General features: G+C 40.4%; 1 protein-coding gene across 10 annotated transcripts in view; it reads left to right on the top strand.

Moving 5' to 3' along the window:
* CEP63 (centrosomal protein 63) overlaps positions 1 to 27,041 on the top strand; it is a 41,231-nt gene that overhangs the window by 897 nt on the left and 13,293 nt on the right. For 3 of the 10 annotated variants that reach the window (XM_080934576.1, XM_080934569.1, XM_080934577.1), the window contains exons 1-9: positions 1,648 to 1,720; positions 5,194 to 5,262; positions 5,957 to 6,134; positions 10,991 to 11,086; positions 12,707 to 12,829; positions 18,986 to 19,099; positions 24,493 to 24,726; positions 25,019 to 25,152; positions 26,100 to 26,237. In XM_080934576.1, the coding sequence (XP_080790702.1) occupies positions 1,692 to 1,720; positions 5,194 to 5,262; positions 5,957 to 6,134; positions 10,991 to 11,086; positions 12,707 to 12,829; positions 18,986 to 19,099; positions 24,493 to 24,726; positions 25,019 to 25,152; positions 26,100 to 26,237 (1,115 nt within the window). In that variant the 5' untranslated portion in view covers positions 1,648 to 1,691. Of the gene's footprint in view, positions 1 to 1,647; positions 1,721 to 3,646; positions 3,685 to 5,193; positions 5,263 to 5,956; positions 6,135 to 10,990; positions 11,087 to 12,706; positions 12,830 to 18,985; positions 19,100 to 24,492; positions 24,727 to 25,018; positions 25,153 to 26,099; positions 26,238 to 26,670; positions 26,769 to 27,041 lie in introns of those variants that run through there. The other 7 variants (XM_080934578.1, XM_080934573.1, XM_080934572.1 and 4 more) reach the window with 6 other exon arrangements.

Raw genomic sequence — 27,041 nt, 5'->3', positions numbered from 1 at the left:
CATTCTCATGTCAGATACAGAGTTTTCATTTATAGACTGTATACTAATTGCCCAAAGTGCTCCCCTTGCTCCCCAACTAGCGCCCGCTCATTTTTGTAGCTCTGGCCTGGAACTCTACCTCCTAGTTAACGATCTGCACCACCTTGCCTGGCTTTGTGAGTTCTATTCTTGAGGCCAATTTAGAGTTTTAAAATTTATTACTTTATTAAGGCAGGGTAGGCGCCTTTTGTACAATTCTTTGAATATTCGCATTTATTTTGTATTTAGTTTATATTTTATATGTAAGTCAGAGACCAATGGTGTACTCATCTTTAGCTATTTACACTTATTCTTTAAGGCTGTGGCTTAATGATACGACGGAATGAAACTTAAAGCATCAGTTTTAGGTTAATTTTGGTCCCGTGCTCCCTGTCTTACTGTGTCGTCCTCAGCGATCAGTAAAGAAGGTTGTGGAACTAAAATGGGTTAGAAAGTTATAAACAGACCCACGTCCCTTAAAAATGTGTATACGCTGAAGTTTTAAAAACTGTAATAGTGTTAGTTATGCTGATGCTGCTTCCTCCTTTGGAGAGGTAGGGGATGTTACTTAGGCCTTCCTGTACTGTGTAGTGGCTGGTGGTGACAGCATTAGTCCACACTGTCATAGTTAACATAGCTAAGGTGCTCCCCGTGCCAAAGGATAGATTTTTTTTTTTTAATTGGATATTCTCTGTATTTACATTTTAGATGTTATTCCCTTCCCCCTCCCTCTCCATTGCCTCCATGAAGGTGCTCCTTTTCCCAACCACCCTCTTCCATCTCAGCGCCTTGGCATTCCCCTACACTGGAAAAACAAGCCTTCGATGGACCAAAGGCCTCTTAGATTCTATTTTTTAAGTTTCACAAAATCACAGTACTTTTTGTATTTGTACACATTTATAAAAAATACACAGAATCCAGTGGGTTCATGTTTTTTTCAGCTACTCTGTATGTGCTTGAAATACCTTGCTTGGACCACAATCCCACAGAGAACTGTCTGTTGCATTCTGTTGCTAGGCCTTTAAAACCCTCTAATCTATAGCATTTTCTTACCTCCCTTTATCTTTAGATTTAGCTGGTTGTATGTATTTTTGAATATTTGCCTCTACCTCCTCTATGTCCTCTCCTCCACTGGCTAAATCTTGAATTACACTGTCCAGTGTGTTAGTCCTCAGCCAGTCCTGATAATTATAAATGAAATAAAAGTTTGGTTCCTCAGTTGCATTAGCCACATTCAAAATACCCAGCACTCACAGGTTGCCTAGTGGCTACTGTTTGATTAATACAGATAAAGTGTAATAGTTGTAGGTTTTATATTATGAAAATGATCTGTTTCATTATCAGGGAGACTTGTAATGTCTGGGTCAGCCCATTTGGGTGGTTAAAATTATGCTGTGTATGTAGTGGTTCCTATGCTGTCTGCTCAGTTGACACACCATGAAATTGCCCAAGAGCCTTTTGGTCAATAGGGAGATCTTCCATGGCTAATGGGTCTATTACTGCAACACAGCCACGGAGTGGCACTTTCACGTGGCGTCACATGCCCAGTGCTGCTTAGCTGGCACTCTTAAGACAAACTTACCTTCTGCAGCTATCTGACTATCCTGAATCCAGTTTATCCAGGAATGGCAAGAAAATGCTGAACTCTATTCCTTTCCTTTCAGACTACAGCAATGAATTGGTGGCCTAGCAACCTCCAAAGGTAACCTAAGGCCTTTTACCTTAGAACAAACAGATAAACTTGAATGTGTTTAAATCTGTGACTTAGCAACCTCCAAAAGTAACCCAAGCAAGCAAGCAAGCAACCAACCAACCAGTAGGCTTTAGTATGTTTAAATTGTTTGAACATACAACAAATTTCTGAAAACTGAAATTGTTTTGTTTCTAGCTAGTAGGTAGGAACCCTTTGAAACCAACAGTTGTGCTAATTTCTTCCGAGTTTTGCTTTAGCTGGGTTTTTGTAGTCCTGGCTGGCCTTTATCTTACTGTGTAGCCAAGGATGATCTTGAACTTGATCTTCCTGCTTCCTCCTCCCAAGTGCTAGGATTCCAGGTGAGAAGCATCACATCTAGGTCAGTGCTGCTGCTTTTCCTTTCTGTGTAGTGGTTATAACACACTGTCATAGTCCCTATCAAACCACAACCCCAGGCTAAAGGCAGGTATTTCTTAGCTTGTTCTTCAGTAAATAAGCACCCAAAGGCAAGCATACTTCTTTTTTATTGCTGTGTAGCTTGCTGTTTTCGCCTTATCACAGGCCCTTCCATAGACAAACGTGGTGATTGTTACCTCTTTTTACAGCTTCATAGTATTTATTCCTTCCTGTTGGCCGGCTAAGGAGCCATATATCACTATTTGACATTAGTGGTAAGGGGTGGCGCGGATCATCGAAGTTTTTACTTAAGTCTGTATTGAATATTAGGAACACAGAATACTCAGCTACAGTCACAATGCACCACCAAAGAGGAAACACGTGACTTATTGAGTAAAGGTAGGCCATGTTGGTTAGGGAGAGAATCAGAGATGTGGCTGTGAGAAACCAAATATCTACAATAAGTCTCAGCCCTCCCTGTGTATCTGATCCTAGAGAAGGGTAGGATATTGTTAAAGAAACACACTGCACATTAGCAGATGTTTCTCAGGGCATGTTGCTGGTCATCTGTGCCTGTTTTAAACTAGAATTCCTTTGTCTCAATCCTAGGATTGGTTTTGAGCTGGTGGCTTTTCTTACAATTAAGTAGTTTTATCACAGTGCTGCTGCCACCTAGTGGCCATTAAGCAATATGCTCCAGTTTTATTTGTTGCCCACTGAGAAGATGCTGCTAACCATTAAGAAGGCAGAGTGATCTCAAGATGGCACATTACTTGAGACTGGATTTGAACCTAAGGTTATAGGCTATAGCTTTTCACAGTCAAGCCGTTTTCCTGTTTGATCAGAGTGGAGCACCTGCCTTTCACAAGGAAGATAGACTGTGTAAGAGGCAGGTAGATAGGTGAACATTCACTAAAGATTAGCATACATTATACACATTGTTAGTTATTAAATAGTGTCATGCATAAATGCCAAAATTATATATCATTAAATATCTTACTGTTTAAGAATGGCATGACCCAAAGAGTTTTATTTCTAGTAGGAGTAATTTTGAGAAATAACTATAAAAAAAGATGCAATAAAGACCTTGGCAATTACTGTTGATACCCTTCATTTTAAAGATGGAAAAGCTGAAGTCCGACAACACATGACTGGTTAGTTGCAGAGCAGGATTGTTTTCTGGGCCTCTATCTAGTGTTGACTCTACTGCCTCCCAGTTCTGCAGCCAAGCAAAGGCTGGGTGTGGGTGGCACTGGAATTTGACTCTTACTGTGGTTTAGAAGAAAGTGGGCTGAAGTGTGGAGTTCTCTCCTTTGGGGTTTTACTTTGGGTCATGGTGAACGATGTCAGGCACGCTGGTTGGAGGGCAGATCCTCAGCCACACCATACGTAAAGAGCCCACAGCACTTGTTTGGACACATAGAGATAGGTGCAGATACGGCACACGAGTTGTACCTCTGGTCTCCTCATCCTGGTCTGTCTCTAGAGCCACCCGTGTGTCTTCTGTCTGCGCACGCATTGCCAGGGGACGCTGAACATTTTGTTTCTTTTTTAGTCCCACACTGGGATATTCCTTGGTAAGGAGCATGCCTTTCATTGTTATTATTATCATGCAGAGTTCAACGTACAGCACCGAACTGTTTGTTGAATAAAGTAATCTACTTCTCTGAGAAGCATTAGGACAGAGGGACCAAATCTCTACACCCTAACCTCTGGGCTTGTCTGTAATTCAGGGTTGAATTGAAACTTTGAAAACTGAGGAAAAAGGACTGTTTCTTTTTTCTTTCTAAATTTTATTTTATGTGCATGAGAGTTTTGCTTGCATGTTTATCTCTGCACTATGCACGTACTTAATAATCCCCTGAAACTAAGTTTATGGAGAGTTATGAGCACCCACAGGGTGCTGGGAACCGAACCTGGGTCCTCTGCAAGAATAACAAGTTTTCTTTCTAGCCTAATGGGGCACTTTGTGCAGGCTGAGTGGTGGTCTGCCAGAGAACACCGAGGGTTTCTGAAGAAGAGAAACTTATCACACAGCTCATGATACTTTGGAGTTTAAGGGTTTTCTTTCTTCATGGTGTGAATTTCTCTTTTCAGCAGTATTTTCTGTCTCCTCTCATTTTTCTTTGAGGTCCTTATTGGCAGTCCTGCAGCTGTGAGCAGTTTTCTTAAGGGGAGAGGAAGTTTCCCACGGCATGCAATAGTGCTATGTTAAAATACTGATCTCAGCTCTGGACCTCAGAAATGAGTAACATTGGTTTTCTGTCACCGAGAAACCAGTAGTCTAGAAAGAAGGAGGAATATGCTAGGCCTTTATTTTCAAATTCTCTATGATTTGGCATGAAGAGTGGGGGCATGTGTTAAGGGTAACTGTTATGTTAGCGAAAACCGCTGTGCTCTTTCCTCAGTGGTCCTGGTTTATTCCTCTCATTTTGTAGAGGGTTTTGTGTTAATGTTCCTTGAGAGGAAATAACTTTCATCCTATCATTCTTTAAAAACTAAACATAGAGGGGCTAGAGGGAGGGCTCAGCAGTTACGAGTGTATACCATTCTTGAAGAGAGCCAGAATTTGGTTTCCAGATCTAGATCTGGTAGCTCCAATGCCTCTGGCTCCCATGGACACACATACACACACCCATGCATAAGCATAGTTAAAAAATAAGTCTTGACTATAGCAATAGAAAGAAAGCCAGGCTTGGTGGCAAATACCTTTAATTCTATACTCAGAAGGCAGCTAGACCTCTCTGAGTTCAAAGCCAGCCTCGTCTATATGCATAGCTGGTTCTAGGCCAGCCAGGGCTACATAGTGAGACCATGTCTCAAAAATTAAGTTCAACAATAAAAAAGGCCTAGAGTAATGCAATATCTCATTGATTTTTGTAGAATAGTTTCAGCAGCAGTTAGGATTTTGTTTGCTTTTGGAATGTATTTGGTGCTAGCATTTCTAAGTGATAATTCTTGCTTCTATAGCCATCTTAGGCTGCTTTGTGTTCTCTCACTGTGATTGCTTTTGCTTACCCTAATTTGGAATGTTGGAATTCAGAACAGTGATTTTTTTTCTCACTCTTCCTTTTCTTTTTCCCCAGTTGCCAAAACAAAGAGAATTTGGTGATGGAGGCTTTGTTGGAAGGAATACAAAATCGGGGGCATAGTGGGTAAGTTTGCCTTTGACTGTGAGCTCATTGCAGTTTAAAAACTTATCTGGGTCCTGTTATACCAAAGCTAAGCTGAGCTATGGCACATTTGTGGACAGCAGCTGCCTTCAGTCAGCAGTGTTAGGGAGGACTGTGGCTTCTATCCTAGCTTGAGTTTTCTCCTGCAGCTCAGAAGGGCATCAGTGGCTTGAGCAATGAGGTAGGCTGCAGTGTGTTCCAAATAATAGTTGGGAGAAATAACAGCAATAGATCTTGCTCAGGGATGAGTTTCTTGAAACAGCTCTTTTTTGTCATCTTTTTCTTGCATAATAGCCTGCTTGCTACCAAGGCTGTTCATTTTGGCTGAAAGAGATGAGACATAGGCTTGCCTGGATTCTCCCAAAAGAATCCCTTAAATATCCCAGAAGATGTGGTTAGTATTTCTGCAAATCTCACTTTGCAAGGCAGATGTAAAACATCCATCTGTGTTTCACCAAGTGAGCTTGGTTTGGGTACTCATTAGAGGAGGACAGAGTACTGTGCAGAGTTGAGCAGCATAGCATCTGACAGCATGAGAAGCGAAGGCTCGGCACCCTGGGCTTTGCTTCTGTAATGTCTTAGCTCTTCAGAGAGCTTTAGCCTGTGATAGTTTTTATCTGTGAAATATGAGAAACCACTTGGGCATGAACTGTGTCTGGTCTGTTGGCGTTTGTAGGGGATTGTTGACATCCTGTGAAGCAGAACTGCAGGAGCTCATGAAACAGATCGATATAATGGTAGCTCATAAGAAATCTGAGTGGGAGGGGCAGACACACGCTCTGGAGACTTGTTTGGACATCCGCGACCAGGAGCTGAAGGCTCTGAGGACTCAGCTGGACATAAAGCACAAAGAGGTAGAGCAGCTACTTCACTTTCCTTGTTATCTTGACTCTGGCTTTTAAATTATATGTGGTTCTGTACACCCATGTTTCATGCATGTATATAATACACTTGGAGCAACTCATGCCCAGACCCTTGATTCATCTTTGTGATAGTTTAGTCTTTTATGCTAAACATGTTTCTTAAATATTTGTTTTTTTTTTTTAAAGCATTTGTTTACCTAGTTAGGTTTATTTGTATGGTGGTTTTGTGCTTGTGTGTGTGTGTGTGTGTGTGTGTGTGTGTTTTATTTATATATATTTTTTGTTTTTGTTTTTTCAAGACAGGGTTTCTCTGGTACCAGCTCTGTAGACCAGACTGGCCTCAAACTCAGAGATCTGCCTGCCTCTGCCTCCTGAGTGCTGGATTAAAGGTGTGAGCCACCACCACACAACTTTATTCTATGTTTCCTTTTGTTGTTTGTTTGTTTTCTAAGGTTTATTTTGTGTGTGTGAGTGTTTTGCCTGCATGCACATGCATGTGCATCACATGTGTGCCTGATGCCACAGATTCTCTAGAACTGGAGTTACAGACAGTTGTGCACTGCCATGTGGGGTACTGGAAATTCAACATGGGTCCCCTAGAGGAGCAACAGTGCTTCTAACCCCTGAGCCATCTCTCCAGTCCTCTTATAGTTTCTTTTAGAAGATAATTTATTATGAAAGTATAAGAATATTAGTATTTGTTTAAAGAACCATTTTACTGCGCAACTGTAATACCCTGAGTTTGCATCTCCAGAGGTCATGTAATACAGCCAAGCATGGTGGTATACATCTGCAACCCTAGCACACAGGAAGATGGGAGAAGGCTTGCATAATCTTTGCATAACTGTCATCATATCACATGTCCATATTAACATCACCAGGTATATAGGAGTTGGTTTTGGCTTCACTTGTAAAGTTAGGTGAAAAATAAGGTTGAAGACATAGAGATATGGTTTAGCACCAGAGTGCTTGCCAAGTATGCTGAAAGCCTTAGGTTCAGTTCCAGCATTGTTCTAGCCTCCCCTCCCCCAAATGTAAAATGAGTTCTTGCTTTAACAGTTTCCTCTTGTCAGAGTTAAACAAATGAAAGCTGGAGAAGCAGCTCAGTGATGGAGTGTGCTTAGAATGCACACAGTCCTGGTCAGCATCATCAGCACTGTAAGCTAGTTGAGAAGGAAAATAAAATCATTTCCAGTCCCACCACCCACTAATATTAGGAATGTTAGGGAGGTCTAAGAATAGTTCCTGGCTTACTCTTCGGTTTAGCGGGTGCAGTAGAAGACACTAAATACTGAATACTGAATACTGGAGGAAAGCAGGAAGCAGTGTAGGTGGAAGCCTTGTCTTTGAGTTTCCATATAGATGACTCTGGGAAGGATAAGAGCTATGGGTAAAAATGCTGACCCTAAGCCTCAGGCTCATGGCTATTATACCACCAGGACTGACAACACAAAATTATGATTTGGTTGATGAGACTGTATACATGTGTGAAATTTTCAAAGAATTAAAAGATTATCGCTCAGTGGTTGACTTAGAGTACTTGGAGTCAAATAACACTTTAGCAATACCGGCTGTATTAATTTAGATTTCTGCAGATGGCATTTGGTAATCTAGAGTTTGTCTTAAAATTTAGGCAACTTTTTAAATTTTATTTTAAGATTTATTTATTTATTTTATGTTTTACACTGTTGCTGTTTTTAGACACTTCAGAAGAGGACCTTAGATCTCAGTATAGATGGTTGTGAGCCACCATGTGGTTACTGAAAATTGAACTCAGGACCTTGGCAAGAGCAGCCAGTGATCTTAACTGCTAAGCCATCTCTTCAGCCCCTAGGCAAATCTTTTAAGAACACAACTTACACAGAGACAGGGAGGTAATGAGAAAGCACAGCAAATGATAGCCACATGGGGTTGCAGAGACAAAATAATTTGGTGGGCTAGAGACATAGGTCAGTGGTTTAAGAGTACAGGCTGCTTTTTCGGAAGATTCAGGTTTGATACCTCAGAGCATCCATGTTTGATTCCTAACAGCCATGTGGTGGTTAACAGCTGTCTATAGTTCCAGTCCCAGAAGATCTGACACCTTCCTCTGGCCTCCATGGGCATGCGATGTAGTACATAGGTACACACAGGAAAAACACCCATATGGTTCTCTGTGTCTTCACCATTCCATTGCACTTTCTTCTCTCAGGACCTTGTGAATTGCTCACAAGTCTGGACATGTCAGGTAGTTAACTTTCCCAGTGCAAACCTCATCAGGGTGAGGATGGGTAAAGTCAGCAGCTTCCTGTTGCTCACAGAGACAGAAACACATCTGTCTGCTTCCTTAGTAGGTTCCCAGTGACACAGCTCTGGCTACTTACTGCCATAGTCGGAACAGGCCATTGTGGCTCTTCTTTTCCATCTCCTCACTGCTTTCCAAGGTCACTCTAGTTATCCACCCAGAAGTCTACTTCTTAGATTATACTTCTAGGAAAACTCTAAATAAGACCGAACAATATAGTAAGATAGTTTTAACCTTCCCTATATATATGTAAAAATTACCAGGCCTGTCTGTAGGAAATAATGAAGCCACAGTCATGCTTGAGAGTTTTAACACATTTTTCTTAGTAACCGATAGAGGGCATTCATAAATATACAGATCTGATCAGCAGACTTGACCCAGTTTATAACTAGAGAGCACAGCACAAGGGAACTGCAGAGCATGCATTCTTTTTGCAGTACAAACTGAATGATTACCAAAATTGACTCTATCCTGGGCCATGAACAAAGTCTTGAAATCATAGATAAAATCTCTTAACATAGCAGAAACGTTAGAAAAAGATAACCTTGAAAAATTAAGTAAAGTTATGAATGGCCCAGAGAAGTCATAATAGAAATGAAAAATAGTTTGAATAGTCCTAGACCTCAACTCTGGAATCCTAATGATCCAACTGTAAGTGTTAATAACAGGCTTAAAGTGTACACAGCAATCCAGGCATGAGGTAGGGAGAAGTATGTTCTATGGAATCCATAGAAGGAGCAACGCAGCTCTCCTGCTATGGATAGAAGGAGCACCAGGAAAGACAGTTAAGGGGTGAGTTGATCAAAATCAACTTGACCTAATTAAGCTTAAGCATGTTCTTTTTAAGTGACTGAAACATTTTACTGAAGTCAGGCAGCTCTCACCATAATCAGCAGATTAAGTTGTATATTTTTATAACAAAGTAGATTTAAGCGAAGACTCAACACAATAAAAGACAACTTTTCAAGTACTTGGAAATTAAGCAGTATACTTCTTAATAATGTTCCAAGGACTTAGAAAATTATTGTACTTCTAAATGATCTTTAGTTTTAGATTTATTTTATTTATGGATATAAATGTTATATCTGTGCACATTTATGCTCACCACATGCGTGCATGGTACCATTGGAGGTCAGAAGAGGACATTGGATCCCTGGGACTGGGATTACAGATGATTGTGATCTATCATGTGGATTCTGGAATTGAATTCAGGCCCTCTGAAAGAGAAGCTAGTGCTCTTAATTGCTGAGGCAATTCTTCAGCCTCCCAAAAATCTTTTAAGTCCTGAAGAAATCATTGAAAATTAGAATATATTTATAATGAATAATAGTGAACTTGCTCTGGATCATTTGTGTGGTTGTATGACTGGATAATGGCAGAGCATGTGCCTACACATGCAAAGGCCTGGGTTTAATCTCCTGTGGCTCAACATTCCTAAGGTTGGACGAGTGGCCCAGTGGCAGAATGTATGCTTATATATACAGAGACCCTGAAGTTAATCCCCAGCACAGAACCAAACCAAACAGAAAACAACACAGGGTGCAGCTCATGTGCTACCTAAAGGGAATTTTACCTATCTGTATCCACAGATATGTTTCAACAGGAAGTCTGAAAATCAGTCATTTAAGTATAATGTTTTAAGAAATTAATAAAAGCTTGAAAGATGGCTCAGTAAGTAGGTAAATTGCTTGTCACACAAGCACGAGGATCTGAGTTTAATCCCCAGCACCATGTCAGCTACAAGTATTATTGCATACGTCTGTAATCAGCACCAGAATAGAGACAGGAGGGTCCCTAGAGCTTACTGGCCAGCCAGTCTAGGAGAACAGATGAGCTCTAAGTTCAATAAGAACCTTGCCTCAACAAGGTGGAAGATTATTGAAGACACCCAACATCTATGTATAGTCTCTACAAGCATGTTAATACACATGAATGCACACCTGTACACACATACGAACACACACACACACACACACACACACACACACACACACACACCAGCTATCTAGAGATGACTGTCTAGGTTCCTGTGCTTCCTTTCTCTTTCGATGTACTGGTTAAATTCTAACTAGTTTTCAGGAGAATACTGCTGGATACTTAAGAGCTGGGGACTAGTATGAGATTGCCGTCACTGGGACTGAATCACTAAAGACTGGGTATCACTTTGGAATCTGTCTCTGATGTCACTGACCTGTGCTTTACTTACAGAAATTACTGTTTAAGTTTTGCAGGCTTCTAAAAGTAAAATACTTTTGGTTATCAAAAATTTAAAATTTTGTATCTGCTATTTTTATGAGCATTTATTTAACAAAGAGGGTTGAGGAGAATAAATCAGACAGGAAATGTGAGTCTTGAACTAACTTTATATTTGTAAAAGAGTTGTTCCTGTTGTGTAGACCATTGGCTCAGCCATTTACTAGCTTGCCCAGGAAGAAGGCTAACCATTTAGTTACACCTGAGAACGTTAGTTTGCAAGTAAGTAAAAAGATTATTTTTGTTGCTAGGTTGCAGGGATATTATTTCAATGCTAATACTGAACAGCACTATCCCTTCCTACTTTTAGGTTGGAATATTGCATCAGCAGATAGAAGAGCATGAAAAAACCAAGCAAGAAATGGCCATGGAGTACAAGGAGGAGTTAATGAAGCTGCAGGAAGAAGTGAGCGTTTTGTTCTGTGCTGCCATGTGTGGTTGTTCTTTCTCTGTAACTCTTGACTGTTGTGTTGAGAACTTGTCTCTAATTTCAGTGATAAGAAATGCACATCCTGTGTGATAGTCTGTGGGAAATGTGTGGTAGAAATATTTTTCTGACCTTGAATCTAGGTAAAGAATCTTGCCTAGCATGTTGGTATTACCTAGGCCAGCAGCTGGCTATGGGAAGGAAAAAAAGACTTGTGCTTATATAATATTGAAATCTTGATACCAGAACATTTAATATTTTAGTTTCTAAGTTTATATTGGAAGAGCAAAGCACTTAGAAATATTTTGGGAGCTGTGAGGTGCTGGTGTACACCTTTAATTCCAGGACACAGGAGGCAGAGGCTGGTAGATCTTTGTGAGTTAGAGGCCAGTCTGGTTTACAAAGTGAGTTCTAGAACAGCTAGGACTACAAGAGAAACCCCGTCTCTAAAATCCAAAAAGGACAGAAGGAAGGAAGGAAGGAAAGGAAGGAAGGAAGGGAAGGAAGAAGAACTGTGATTAAGAAAAGCAGGGTTGTAAGATAATTCATTGGGTAAGAGGCACCTGCCACCAAACTTCATGACATGTATTTGATCCCAGGAACCTACATGGAAGGAGAGAACCAATTCCTGCAGTCCATCCTCTGACCTCCTCTTGGTGGGCTAAGATATACACATACCCCCTCTCCCTTCCCCCCTACCTTCAATAAAAAATAAAATAATGTTTTAAAAACTTTTTTTTTTTTAAGCAAGATAATTGGGACGGAAAAGATAGGTCAGCAGTTGAGAGTGTGCTGCTCTTGCAGAGGCTCCCAGGTCAGTTCCCAGTGCCATGAGAGGAAGCCCATAACACCTGTAATTCCAGTTGCAGGGATTTTCCACCTGCTCTGGCCTTCACAGACCCACACAGAGATAAACACACATAATTAGGAATTAAAAACAAAATCTTTAAAAAGAAGAAAATTCTATTTTATATTCAATTTGATTTTTAATATTGGGGAAATTACTTTTGTTTTGGTTTAAATCAAAGTCTCCTATTTACTGTGCATCATCAGTGCCCTCAGGAGTATGTCTTCAGAACCACTGGCCCGCTCAGAGGGGAACAGTCACTGCTTCCTCTCCTCTGTGGGGCAGGTCGTGTGTGTAGGGGGTGTCTATGAATGCATGGCAGTTGTAATAAAACTAAATTTTATTTTCTCTTTTTTGGAATGAAAATTTCAATGCTTTTATAAATCTCATTTATTCTCTCATATACATATGCAAGGAGGCATATACACTTTGAGATAAGGTAGCCCAGGCTGGCCTCAGAGTCTTTCTATGGTTGAAGATGACCTGCCCTCCTGTTTCTCCTGCCTTCACTTAATTCTGTGATGACTGCATCTGCTCCCACGGCCAGTGCTTTCTAGCTCAGCACTCTGCCAGCTGAGCTGGATCCCGGCCCTGTCATTTTTAGGTCTTTTATTTTGCTTTGCAGCTCTACCATGCTGCCAGTCTGTTTTCAATAGTGTAATTTAGCAGTGTTCTTGCTTTATAATCCCAGTTTGTCTGACCACAATTTGCTAACTCTTAAATTTTAAGTAAATAAATAACTGTTTTGACAGTTAAGCAGACTGAAGAGAAGCTATGAGAAGCTGCAGAAAAAGCAACTAAGAGAATTTAGAGGAAATACCAAAAGTCTGCGAGAGGATCGGTCTGAGATTGAGAGGCTAACTGGAAAAATAGAGGTATGTCCACAGCAACAGCTCCAGTTGCAACAGCAGTCGTCCGTTGTGTAGGAAAATGCCATTTCTAATGGAGCTGCTATCTCAGGAACTGACACTGAATTAGTCAGTGGTGGGCGGGTGGACCACATCACATGCTCCCTCAGAACATGAGGTTCTGAGCCACTAATTAATCTCAAGAGTGTAGCTCTCCCATACAGGGCACTTGGAAATATATGGAGGCTTTGTTTTTTTGTTATTATTGTTAAAATGATGGAGCATGAAATTGGCATTTACAATATAGGGAGAAGGGATAGCCAGCTTGTCTAGGACAGTATCCTGAAGAAGATCCTAGTACTATAGCACTATACCTCCCATTCTAAGAAACCCTGATAGTGGCAGCATCCTACCCCACACCTGACCCTGTAGGCATTAGTGAATGTAGGAAATACTTGGCTTTTTCTTGTAGAGAGTACTCTGCTCATCAGGTGTTTTACTTTCAGTTCCCATTTAGATAGAGCATAAGTTACAAAGGATTCATCTCCCCTCTCTGATTTTGTTTTTGTTCCCTAACTTCATGATTACTGATAGGAGGCAGTGAGTTCCCTCTCTTCTCCAGTGCATTGTAACAGTCACCCATGGTGTTTTGGGACCTCAGAGTCTGATCCAGGAATAGCATGGGACCTAGGAATCTGTACTTTATCCAATTGAGAAACACTGTTCAACATCGTTGTGTGACTGCTTAAAAATGTTCTATTAACTGAAAAAAATGTTCTATGAGTGATCTGTCATATAGAAATGCTAGTTTATATACTTGTTTTAGTTAGGGTTTTATTGCTGTGAAGAAACACCATGACCTAGGCAACTCTTATAAAGAACAACATTTATTGGGGCTGGCTTATAGGTTCAGCGGTTCAGTCCATTATCATCAAGGCAGGAAGCGTGGCAGCATCCAGGCAGATTTGGTGCTGGAGGAGCCGAGAGTTCTACATCTTGATCTGTAGGAAGCAGGACATTGGACTTCCACACAGGATGCAGCTTGAGTATAGGAGACTTCAAAGCCTACCCCCACACTGACACACACACTTCCTCCAACAAGGCCACACCTACTCCAGCAAGGTCATAACTTCTAATAGTGCTATTCCCAAGCATTCAAGCATATGAATCTCTGGGGGCCAAATGTATTCAAACAACCACAATACTTTACTGTCTGAAATTGTTATTTTTATGTTTAATATTATTTTTATATTTTAATATTTTTATAGATTTATAACTTAGAATCAGAGGACCACACAAATACTGCTTCACTTCCAGCCTTCTCTACTGCCACCATTTCTTCCAGCTCCCGCACATTCTTATCACCAATCTATATGACCGACCATGAGTTGCTAGCCATCCTCTGTCCTGGTTACTTCACTGACTCTGGATTCAGCTTCAGATCCTCATCTTTAAAATCATTGTCATCATAAACTTTGAGGGTTTCATCCACAGACAGTGGTGATCACACTCTGGCCTTAGAGTTTCCTAGAGTCCTTTCTTCGTAACTATTTTGTTCTTCTTGTCTCATTCACTTACTCCTATTGGCATTCCTCAGTTCTTTATGAAATTGCTTTCAGTAAGATAGTCATTTTCACACTATTTCTGCCAATCTGCAAGCATGACAGGCCTTTCCATCCTTGGTGTCTTTGTGTGTGTGTGTGTGTGTGTGTGTGTGTGTGTGTGTGTTTTAAATTTTTCATTGAGGAGTTTGTTTACTTCCCTGGTTATATTATTCCACAAGTGGGGTGTGTGTGTGTGTGTGTGTGTATTCTGCAGTATTTTAAAGTTGTTGTGAATGAGATTGCTCTCCTGGGTTCTTTCTCAAGGTGTCTGTTATTAGTTATGGAAAAGCTACTGAGTTTTTCTGTGGGTTTTATATTTTCTCCTTTTCTGAAGGTGTTTATCAGTTCTAGAAGCTGTTGGGTGATGGTTTTAGAGTCTCATGCACAGGGTCATTTTGAGTAGAGCTCATTTGGCTTGCTCTTCAGTTGCATCCCTTTTCTTTCCTTTGCCTTTTTGCTCTAAGACTCCAAAGACTTGAATGGCAGTGGAGAAAGTGTGTGCCTCTGGCTGCCACCCCTCCTTTTAGTGGCAGCACTTTGGGCTTCTCCCCACTTAGTGTGTTGGTTATAGGCTTGCAGATATGTCCTTCATTGTGTTGAGCTATAGTTCTTTGTTTATTTGTTTGGTGTTTTGAGACAGGGTTTCTCTATATCGTCCTCCCTGTCTTGGAACTTACTCTGTAGACCAGGCTTGCCTTAAACTCACAGATTTGCCTGCTTCTGCCTGCTAAGTGCTGGGATTAAAGATGGGCACCACTGCCAGCTGTGATTCTTGGTGAATCATGTACCCCAATCATACTCATCTCCCCATCCCTACCTTGTGTCTTTGCAGCCATCTTGCAAGAGGAAACAAAAAATAACCAGCAAAACAAAAACCCCCCAAATCTCTCCCTATGGTAGTGGTAGTATGACATAGAGTATCCCCTTCTGTCCAAGCTGCTACATTTGCAAATGTTCATTGCAGTGAGTCATTGGACTGGTTGGAGACCTCTGGCTTATGCTATCTTTCAGTACTGGATTGCCAACTGTACTTGTCTCGATATCCACCCCGGGTCAGATCCTCCAGCTTTGAATCTGTAGGACCTGGTTCCTTCATGGGTTCCAGCAGTTCACAGATGGGATGGATGTTGGGGTTGTCCAACTCAAAGCCTTGGAGCTGGGCCAGGTAGATGAGGTGAGCCTGCTAGCTTTCCTGTGCCCATACAACCAGGACAAGCTCTCCTGCTTTGCTCAGGTGAGGGGCGGGGCCAGCTCTCCTCCTATGGCAGCTAGCAAGGGATGGGATTGGCTCTCTGGCATTCATGCCATTGGAATCCACACCCATGCCACCAGGACCAGCTTCTTCAGCATTGTCCTGTGGGGGGTGGGGCCAGCTTACTCTTGTGCGGAGCTGGTAAGGGGTGGAGCCATGAGCTGCAGTTCTTTACTGTTAGTTTTTTCAAGGCTGTTGGATTCTGTCAGAAGTCTTTTTGCATTAATTAAGGGGATCATGTGATTTCTGCTCTCAAATCTATTAATAGAATCACTAATACTTGCTAACTTATAGTATATATCATAATTTGCTAACATTAATATGTATGTTGAATCATCCTTGAATCATTGTAATGATACAGTCTTGGTCATAGTGAATGATCTATTCTTTCCCTCTAAGGCAATATTTGTCTGTGCTAGTAAGGTATGTTTCTTGTAGGTTACAAATAGATTGATCCTATTTTTTAAATTTTTTAATTTTTGGTTAAGATTTATTTATTTATTTATTTTATGTATGTGAGTACACTGTGGCTGTCTTCAGACACACCAGAAGAGGGCATTGGATCCCATTACAGATGGTTGTGAGCCACCATGTGGTTGCTGGGAATTGAACTCAGGACCTCTGGAAGCAGTCAATGCTCTTAACCACAGAGCCATCTCTGCAGCCCATGATCATGGTTTTTTAATTCAGTCAACTAGTCTATGTAGTCCATGGAGAGGGAGAGAGAATATGAGGGAGGGAGGAGGGAGAGACGCGCTCAAGTGCCTCTCTTACATAGCCCAGGCCCACCTGCCCAACTCCCATAACAGTCACTAGTGAAGGCAGTGCCCCACAGACATGCCCAGAGGCCAGTCTGATGGAGACCACTCTTCACTCTTCAATAGAGATTTCCTCTTCTCATGTATGTCTTTGTATTAATAAAAACTAACCAGCACGGGTAGTTCTGGTTATAATAATCTAGTTTGGCAGTATTGTCTTTCAGAGCTTGAATTAAATTGTTCCATGCCTTCTTGGCTTTTAGTTTTGTTGAGAAATCTACACAAAAGTAAATCTTGATGGGTTGGAATCTCTTCCTTGCAGCTTTGATATTCTTTGTTTTGTATGTTTAGTGTTTTAACTATAATATGATGTGGAAAGTTCTTTTCTGGTCTTGATGTTTTAATTTTTTTTTTTTTTTTTTTGGTCTTGATGGCTCTGTTTCTATATTTGGGGGATTCTCAGCTGTAGCTGAGTTGAATGTATTTTCTGCCCCTTTATCTTGAACTTCTCACTCATCTATGCCAATGATAGACTTATTTGATCTTTGTCTGTATGTATGTACACATGTGTATGAGCATGCCTGTGTATATGTGCATATTTACGTGGAGACTGGAGGTCAGTGTAGTTACTCTCCAGAGTCACTGCACCTGGTACTCACTGATTGAGCTAGCCTGGCTGGCTGGAGGCCTAGGAATTCTTCTGTTAATACCTCCTGTCTTAGTCAGGGTTTCTATTCCTGCATAAACATCATGACCAAGAAGCAAGTTGGGGAGGAAAGGGTTTATTTAGTTTACACTTCCACATTGCTGTTCATCACCAGAGGAAGTCAGGACTGGAACTCAAGCAGGTCAGGAAGCAGGAGCTGATGCAGAGGCCATGGAAGGATTTTACTTACTGGCTTGCTTCCCATGGCTTGCTCAGCCTGCTTTCTATAGAACCCAGGTCTACCAGCCCAGGGATGGCACCACCCACAATGGACTGGGCCCTCCCCCCTTGATCACTAGTTGAGAAAATGCCTTATAGCTGGATCTCATGGAGGCATTTCCCCAACTGAGGCTCCTTTCTCTGTGATAACTCCAGCTTGTGTCAAGTTAACACAAAACCAGCCAGTAAATTGGCCCCTTGTCAACTTGACCCATAAACAAATCAATATTAAGCTTCAACCCTTACTTTCTAGTTCATCCCCAAGATCTAGATAACCTTAAGAGTCCCACAGCCTTTACCAATTTACTAGTACACCTCCTCTGCACTGGAATTTCAGATGTGTGTGCCATGCCCTGTGCTCTCTAGTGAGTACTGGCCTGTATGCTAACATTACAAACATTGTTCACATACCGAGTCATCTTAACAGCTCTTAGATCGGGTCTTTTAATGATGTCCTGTGGATCTTGTACATTTCCCTTCGTATTTTCTTATTTTCTTTGTCACTGTCTTAATGTTCTAATTCATATACCATGTCTTCAGGCCCTGAAACTCATTTTCTATTTGGAGAGGCTTTCCATTGAGCTTTTATTTGACTCAGTTAGATTTTTATTTACAAAATTTCTATTTAATTTTTTCAGTATTTCTTTCTCTATTGAGTTCCTCATTCATATTCTGTATTGACTTTCCATTTAGATGGTTGTTTGCTTCCTTTTTGAATACCTTCAAGTTTGCTTATGTTGTTTGATTTCATGAACATTCTTACTTTTTCATTCAATTAGTGTGCATATCATGTCTGTCACCCTCCAGTTGAATGGGGCTGGGTTTTGGTTTATTTTTATTAAATGCTATTCCTAAGTCCGTGCTGACATATAGATAGAATGTCATAAGACAGATTGTGAATGAATGGAATATCAGAAAGCTGACTTATAACACTTAATCTAAGGAACAATCTAAAGCTGAAGATCCCTGGAGGACAAAGATGGGAAGATTGAGGACCTTTCCCTTTGATTTGCTTTATTTTCAGAAATGTTGGGCCCATTTTCATTACATAGAATTTGAAATTTCTGTTGATTAACCATCACTTTTGAACTATTTGGCTCTGGGTTATAAATACCTATTAAAATGTGATGCATATTTTCATGTTATTCAAGCTTTTGCAATTTTTTTAATGAAAAAAATGACTATCAAAAATACTGTTATTGACAGAATATGAAGTGAGATTCAGGCTACTGAGTTACTGATTTAGGAATTTGTTTGAATCTATTCAGTTTCTGGGTCTGAATGTTAGAAACTTAGATGGCAAAGGAATATTATTATTTTAGCATCGCTTTTCTAAAAAATACAAAATGGTAACAGCCCTTAGGTGGCAATAGACCTGTGACAATGCTCATGAACCCACTGTCATGGCCTGTTTCTTCCTCTTTACCATTAAGGTGTTAGATTTAGAAAGACAGACACCCAGAAGCACAGTGTGAGCAGAATTCAGTACTCCTTTGCAGCTTAGTCAGCTAAGTGAGTAATGGCATCCCTGCTGAGGCAAAGGGTGCTTCCGTACCCAGGGAGTGGGGGTTTGGTGAAAGCAAAGGGTGCAGTCCTCACAGCTTGGAAGCACTTAGAAGTTAAATACTTTACTTGCCTCCCCAGGAATTCCGACAGAAGTCTCTAGACTGGGAGAAGCAGCGTCTGATATATCAGCAACAGATATCTTCTCTGGAAGCACAGAGGAAGGCTCTGGCTGAACAGTCAGAGATAATCCAGGTAGGCTTAAGCTATCTAGTGCACGGACACCATTGTCTTACTTAGATTCTCTCTGCTAGGCTTTGTGTGGTAAGCCCGTCTTCCTCTTCAGCATATAAAACACTCAGATTCCTCATTTCCTTCTGTCACTCTTCTTCTACACTGTCTTTACTTTCCCAGTCTTGGTCCCTGCCCTGTTCTCCCTCACCCTCTGTCTCCTCCCCCCTTTCTTTCTGCTTCTGTCATTGGTTTTTCTGATCCTGCTTCTGTCTGAGCTTTGCTCGTCTCCATGGCAGCTTGAGCACTTTGGCTAAGGAGCCTCAGCCAGGGAGCACAGATAGTTTGACTGGAACGACTCTCACTGCATTGGTATGTGTCTACCAATAATGGAAAGTAGTGTCTTTGTGGCTACAGAAATGATTTTTTTAGTAGAGTGGTGGGAATATATAAAAATGAATGATTTCAGCAAAAACTAAATAGACAATGAATTTAGAATATGTGTTCTTGGGACATAGCCAGCTTCTTAACCTTTTCATTAAAATCAAGCAGATGTGAAGGAACAAACAGAGAGGTAGTGTGTATGTATAACCATCCTCTACTATCTGCTGTTGGATGCTTATCGGTTGTGTGTATGTTATTTGTGGTATAACAATCCATCTGTGTTGGTACTTATTTCTAGTATGCCAAAACAGATTGGGTAAGTTCAGAGTGCTAGAGGAAGATGTTTAGCTTTTTATTTATTTTATGAATATGAGTACACTGTAGCTGTCTTCAGACACCCCAGAAGAGGGCATTGGATCCTGTTACAGATGGTTGTGAGCCACCATGTGGTTGCTGGGAATTGAACTTAGGTTCCCTGGAAGAACAGTTAGTACTCTTAATTGCTCAGCCATCTTTCCAGACCAAGCCTTCATTTTGAAACCTTCATTTTATTTTTGTTTTAAAGTGTTGGCATTTCTTTTGTCCCCAAAATATCAGCTGCCAGTGGTTTTGTTATGTGACAACTGTGCTGGGACTTTCAAGGAGGACCCTACACCCCACAGAATGAAAGCCTGTTTTGTCAACTGTAAGAGGCTACTAACCAAGGCAGGACAGGGGAGCCTTCTCTTGGGAATTGGGGTAGGATAGGGATCAGGGTTTGATCTGTTTGAGAAAGCTCTGTGTTCTTAAAGGCTATGATGTGTTCCTGTGACCTATTTATAGCTGTCAGACTGGGAGAGAACAAGTTGAGTTTTTGTTTTTTCAATCCTCATTTTATTCATGTTTATTGATTATATAATCTTTAAGTCGCTGCTATCAAATTACTATTGTGATTCAGTCTTATAATGCAAAGTTCACTGTTAGTAAAAGTGGAATTTTTATTTACTAGTCACTCAACTAGAGCTAGAATAAGATCCTTTAAAGAACTGATATCTGTTGTGCCCACTAAGGATATCTGAATAATTCTTCTTAGAGTTTTATTTGAAATCAAGTTATCTGAATAGTTAGAAGTATTACCTATAAATATATTTCTCTTTCTTCTTGGCAAACTAAACATGAATGAAAGCTTCCTATGACTCAGTTTGTGTCAATCACTGCTGTATGATTATCTTTACTAAACATTTAATTAAGTCTCTGTGTGCCCATTACTTTGTGTTAATAATTGTCATCATCTTGCCAATCTTGTATGTAAATGAGCATTAAATTCATAACAGAAATTGTTCTGTTTCAGTGGGGTATTGACCCCAGGGCTTCACTCATCCTAGGCAAGCACAGTACCAGTGAGCTAAACCATGCCATCCTGCCTGGCTTTCTGAGTGCATTAGTGTTAACAGCATGTGCACAGTTTTTTTTTGTGCAGCTGTTCTTTGAGACTTCTTCCTTTTTTGTTTTAAAGAGGGACATGACATTAAAAAAAAAGATTGATTTTCTTCTATATATGTGTATTTCTTCTATATATGTGTATTTTGCCTGGATGCATATATGTGACTACTGTTGGATAGTGCCACAGTACCAGAACAGGGCATTGGATTCCTGAGCTGGAGACATAGATCATTGTGAGCTACAGTGTGACTGCTGGGAACTGAACCCAGGTCCTCTGGAAGAGCATCCCATGGTGCTCTTATTCAAGGAGCCATCTCTCCAGCCCAGTTCTTCCACTTTTGAAAGCTAAACCTGGTACGCTTACTCTTTATGTTTCACTATTAAAATGTTACAAAGCAAACCATGGCATCAACTAATTTTTGAACAGGTAAGGACTTAAAAATCTTATAATATGACAGGATAACATCAATGGGATATATAATTGTAATATAACTTAATATTAAGTCTGTAATTTTATCCAGTTGTCTAAAAACTGCTCTTTCACAGTTGGCTGTTTGAGGCAGAATCCTGTTGAGCTTGACTCATTGTATTTAATTGATGTGTGAGACAGCAGAAAATCTGAGAGTCTGGGTAAATGTTATGAGACAAAACTGAAAAGATTCTTCAATATTTTTAACATTGGAGAAGATTCAAAAACAGCTTCACGCACTTTAAGTCATGTATTTGTTTGGGTTGTCTATGCAGCTATTGACGTTTTATATTCCATGCTTGTTTGAGAGAAAACGAAAACATTCTTTGTCTTGTCCCTTTCCCCTCCTTTTTAATGTAGTTTGGAGCTTCAAGGAAACCATTGTTTAAGAACAGGAAACAGATTGCTTAAGAACAGCGGGCTTGGAGGCAGCAAAGGGCTTTGGTTTTCTATTGCAGCACCAGGCCCTTACCTATCTGCCCATCTGGTTGCCTTCACATGTGTCTACGCAGGCCTTAGCGTTCCTGTAGGCAGCAGCCTGAAGAGCCTACAAGGCTCTGAGTTCAGTGCGTACCATTCCTGTGCTGTGCTTGGGACACTGTGACAGACGTGCTTTCTGTTTCCCTAAGGCAAATTGCCTTAGTGGTTTCCTTCCTTACTGCTGTTTGTGTAGATGAGATAACTCCACCCCTTGTTCAGGAAAACTGTGCTGGATTCTTAGCGAAATAAGGGAAATTTCTGCCTTCTTAAGAGAAAATACATTTCTGCATAAAAATATATATTTCAAATATATTTACCTTTAAATGCTTCTAAAGCTAGCCAGTTAAGAGGAGGAATTTTAGGAGTTGTTTCTGTGATTTTTTGATTTACTTAGGGTTAAAAGAGGTATTTCTGAGATTAGTGCTGCTGTAGGAATGTGTGATTTACACAATTTACTATCTTGTTAGTTAGATTAAAAAGGAAAAAAGGAATGTAAGATTAATTTTAATGATATATTTTATTTAACCCAGTATGTCAAAATATTATCAGTTCAACATGTGCATTCTTATTGTGTGATTCATAGTTAGAACATTTTTCAAGTCAGACTAGCCACACTCAGGGCCCAGTCTCCCTCACTGCCATAGTAGATAGTAGAACCTGGTGTATCATTTCTAGTCAATGAAAACACTGTCTTTGATGACCTGAATCCTGACTGGGACATGCAGGGTTTGTCTATGAGTACACACTGGGTGAGGAGAAGTTCACCTTTATTGAGAAGTGTAACAATCCCTGTTCTGTCACTTTACTGGTTAAAGGACCAAATAAGCACATGCTGACTCAAATCAAGGATGCAGTAAGAGAAGGCTTGAGGGCTTCAAAAGTGCTATTGATGACGGCTGTGCTGTGGAAGTGGCACTGGCAGAAGCTCTGATTAGATAACAAGCCCAGCATGAAGGGCAGGGCTCAGCCTGGAGTCCAGGCATTTGCAGACGCCTTGGTCATCAGCCTCAAGGTTCTTGCATAGAACTCTGGTTTTGACCTTCAGGAGACATTAGTTAAAGTTCAGGCTGAACATTCAGAATCCGGTCAGCTTGTAGGTGTGATCTGAACACAGGTGAGCTGATGGTGGCTGCAGAAATGGGTGTGTGGGATAACTGCTGGGTGAAGAGTCAGCTGCTTCACGCCTGTACTGTGATGGCCACCAACAATCTACTGGTCGAGATCAGGAGAGCTGGGATGTCCTCTCTGAAGGGTTGAAGAAGTCTGCCTGTGATGGATGGTACAGAGTGTTGGGGGGAATGGTTATTTTTGTCCAAGCTTCAAGTGATTAGGAAAAGTATTTTCTCTTCCCAATTGGAGAAAAGGAACAGGACATTTGGCACCTATTCAAATTATAGTACTATAAAATTTTATTTTATTTTATTTTTTTGCATTGAGTGTCCGAGCACACTCAAAGCAGGTCTCTTTAAATCTACTGAACAAGATATTTTAGCTACAATGATACAAAATTATATAAGATAAGCTTGTTGTCTTAAAAAAAAAAAAAGAAGAAAATACTGTCTTTTTGCTGAGTGAAATAGTAGATCAATAAAAGAAGACTGTTGCTTTTCAAAACTGAAAAGAGTTCTAAAGTAACAATGGAGACAAACTGGTTACACTGTTACTTAACCCAGCTAAAACTCCAGAGCTGGGTTTCAGATCACAGTATCTGTCATATAGTGATCACAGTGTTGAGGTTTCAAGTTATATGGTGTCCGTCCTCCTGAGCACTCATTTGGGCAGTATTTTCCAGCTGTGCTCTGTGAACTCCAGAGCTGGTGGACAGGTTACAGATGGGGTAAGCTGAAGCTCAGCAAAGGACCACAGCCATTTTCTCCTCCCTGCCTTCAACCAATGTCTACATTTACTTATCCTGAAGAGAGGGTTCTGTATAAGATTTCCTGGTGGGAAAAGAAGGTTGGATTGATTTGGAAAGTCTTTTGCCAATTGCATGCATAGTGGTTTGTTTTGAACCTGTTCTGAATCTTTCACATAACCCTTCTAGGGATCTGGTGGAAAACAAATTGCTTCTACCCTGAGGCCTTGAGTTCAAATTTATACAGTTTTTTGTCTGTATCTTTGCCTCTCCCTTTCTGTTTTTTGTTTTGTTTTGCATCTACTTTGTGTTATCATATTGTAAGGCACAAGAGTTTGGTCCTCAATTGTGTACAATAGAATCTTTAAATCTGTAGCAGATGGATTCCACAGAAATATTTCTGTTTGAATTTCTAAAATAAAAGTGGGTGCCTTTCCTTTAGGAGGTGTTTAAAATAAGGGAAGTTTAATTTTACAACTGATTTATGTCCATTTTTAGTGTATAGATGAAAAACCAATCTGGATACTGAATTAAAATTTGAAAAAAACAGAATGTGAGAAGCCAAAAACACTTCAGTTGACATACAGAGCCAAAAAGTTAGGCACTATATACCACAGGTTGTGAGACAGTTGCTGAAGAGGTTATATTTAGTAGACTTCAGTAAGATATGCCACTAAAAGGAAATGTCCAAGCCTGCTGATAGCCAAACCTGTCTAGGAGTGAATCTTTTCTTTCCTCAGTGAATCCAATTATTGATTATTTTTCTGTTATCTCTCTTCTCCCTGTTAATAATCTATATGTTTTAAGGCTCAGCTTGCCAACCGGAAACAGAAATTAGAGTCTGTGGAACTGTCTAGCCAGTCAGAAATTCAGCACCTGAGCAGTAAACTTGAGCGGGCTAAGGACACCATCTGTGCCAATGAGCTGGAAATAGAGCGCCTTAAAATAAGGGTCAACGACCTGATGGGGACCAACATGACTATCCTGCAGGAGCAGCGGCAGAAGGAGGAGAAACTGAGGGAATCTGAAAAGTTATTACAGGTGTGTGTTAGATTGAGTAGGTCAGGGAGATGTGTGTGTGTCCTAGAACTAGGTCCCAGAATGCTCAGCTTCCTCCTTGGGCTGAGGCTGATGGCTCTTCTCTTGATAGCTCTATTAATACTGTCCTTGTCATAAAACTTACAGTCAGCCTCCCTGGTTGCTTTTCTCATGAAGTAGAAACATTGCAGTATTATCTGACTTTTTTTCTGGAGTATTTTGCAGGCTCTGCGGGGAAAAAAGAGCTAAAGGGAAGTTGTAATAATATCTGTCTTTTTCTTTGAGTGTTTTGCAGGCTCTGCAAGAAGAACAGAAAGAGTTGAAGGCAAGTCGTCAATCTCAAGAAAGCTTCATCCTTGAGGCAAAAATGCAGAAGGAGAAACTGCAAACAAAATTAAAGACAGTTGACATTCAGCACTCAGTAGAAAGGTTTGTTTGAATCTTAAATGTTATTCTGCTGGTCCATTTGATGGTTTGGCATTGAATGCTGATTTTAATATAGAATATTTTCATTTTTGTGTTTGATCATTTTGTCTTATTTGATTTTAATTTATAAGTTGGATTTTCATTGCCATAAAATTTGCATGGATGGTTTTGTCTTCATTTAAGTCTCTAAGATTCTGAGGATCTTAAGGTTAGAAATTCCTTATTCTCTCCTTGTTGAGTCAGGGCCTCCCTGACTTAGGAGACCAATATATGGCAAAAAGTAGCTGCTTGTCATAGTAACAGCCTATCACTGGGCTAGCCCTTTGAGAACTGACTTTATTGTTATTATTATTGTTATTATTACTGTTACTACTACTACTGTGTTTTGAATAGGATCTCATGTATTATCCCAGGCTACTTTCAAAATTACTATTCAGTTGAGGATCACCTTGATCTTCCTGTTTTTACCTCCTAAGTGGTAGGATTACCAGTGTTGTGGCCCCACCCAGTCTCAGGGCTTCTTGTATACCCTGGGAATTCTCTACCAACTAAGCTATCTATTTCCAGCTTTGGTTTCATTTTTATTTTTTATATATCCATCATTGCTAGGGCAGGTTTATAATAAAAAATAACAGAGAAAGTGAGCTTCCTTTTGTATAAGTCAGACATGCTTCTGTTCTTGTCAGACTGTATTGTAAAGTTTCTTTGATATAAGGAATCAAGTGTCAACAAAATGACTTTGCTATTTTATGCAGCTTTTCCCCTTGAAACACATACTAAGTCCTAGTAAACATTAAATTGCTGCTGACCCTGGATTGTTCTTCTGGTGTTTTCCCCCCACAAAGCAGACTACAAACCAAAGAGTTCTAAGGAGCTTAATTAAAAGAATAAAAATGGCGTTGCATTGTTTGCCAGGATAAGAAAGAATTTCCTCCTCCTCCTGTTCTCAGGCCTTTGGAGGACTGTCAGGTGGGAAGGAAGTACAGCCCTCCAGGGCAGGGAGTCTTGGATAATGTGCTCTCCAAGTTGGACTTCAGCCACAGCAGTGAAGAACTCCTACAGGCAGAGGTGACTCGTCTTGAAGGCAGGTAGATAATTAGCTACACATTTAAAACTTGAAGTTGTTAGGGTGAACTTTGATCTTCACGTTGACTCAATAAAACAATGCAGTAGTGATAAATAAAGTTGTTTTCCCTCTAGCATTCACAAATGGCTCCACTCCCTAGTTCATTGAAAATACAGAAAAGACTGTCTGTCCTACCCTTCTGCCAGTTGGCTTGCATCTGGGCTGTGCCCTGCGGAGGTGTCTGAGACTGACATGTGACTTTCTCTCTAGGGCTTTCTCGGAATGGTTTATATAGACAGAAAGTAGTATTCTGTAAGCTTTTTCCATTTTGAGAACAATTAAACTCCTTTAAACCTTTTACTCCATCAGAATGTTTCCTTTTTCTCTGTTCTTCAGAATCAAATTCCTGAAGACTTGTGTATTCTGATGGTTCCCACTTCACCTTTTACCTTTTAGGCCCCATTCAGTTGAGCTTTCCTCTGCACTCCCTCCCTGAACCTGTTCTTGGAGAAGACACAATGAGCACGTCTCTCTTCCTTCTTCCCGGTTTATGGTGTGGTTTAGGTTTTCTTGGCTATGAATTGAATGCTAACTAATGGCATAGTATACTATAGTGTTTGGTGGCTTAGTATATTATAGCATAGCGTGGCATGGCATAGTGTGACAGGTAATGCTTTTTATTTTATTTAAATTTTTTTTGCCATAGTTACAAACTTTGTTTTGTTTGTCATTTGTAAACTTTTTGTTGGGAAGAGTTCGATATTTTGTTTTAAACTCATTATAGTTGCTTGTATACTAGTTTTTTGTGTGGGTAAAATATAAAATA

Source organism: Micromys minutus, assembly GCF_963924665.1.
Source record: "Micromys minutus genome assembly, chromosome: 21".
In the NCBI taxonomy this organism is placed as follows: Eukaryota; Metazoa; Chordata; class Mammalia; order Rodentia; family Muridae; genus Micromys; species Micromys minutus.
Note: the sequence above shows the minus strand (reverse complement) of the source record. Positions and strands in the feature narration are given on the sequence as shown.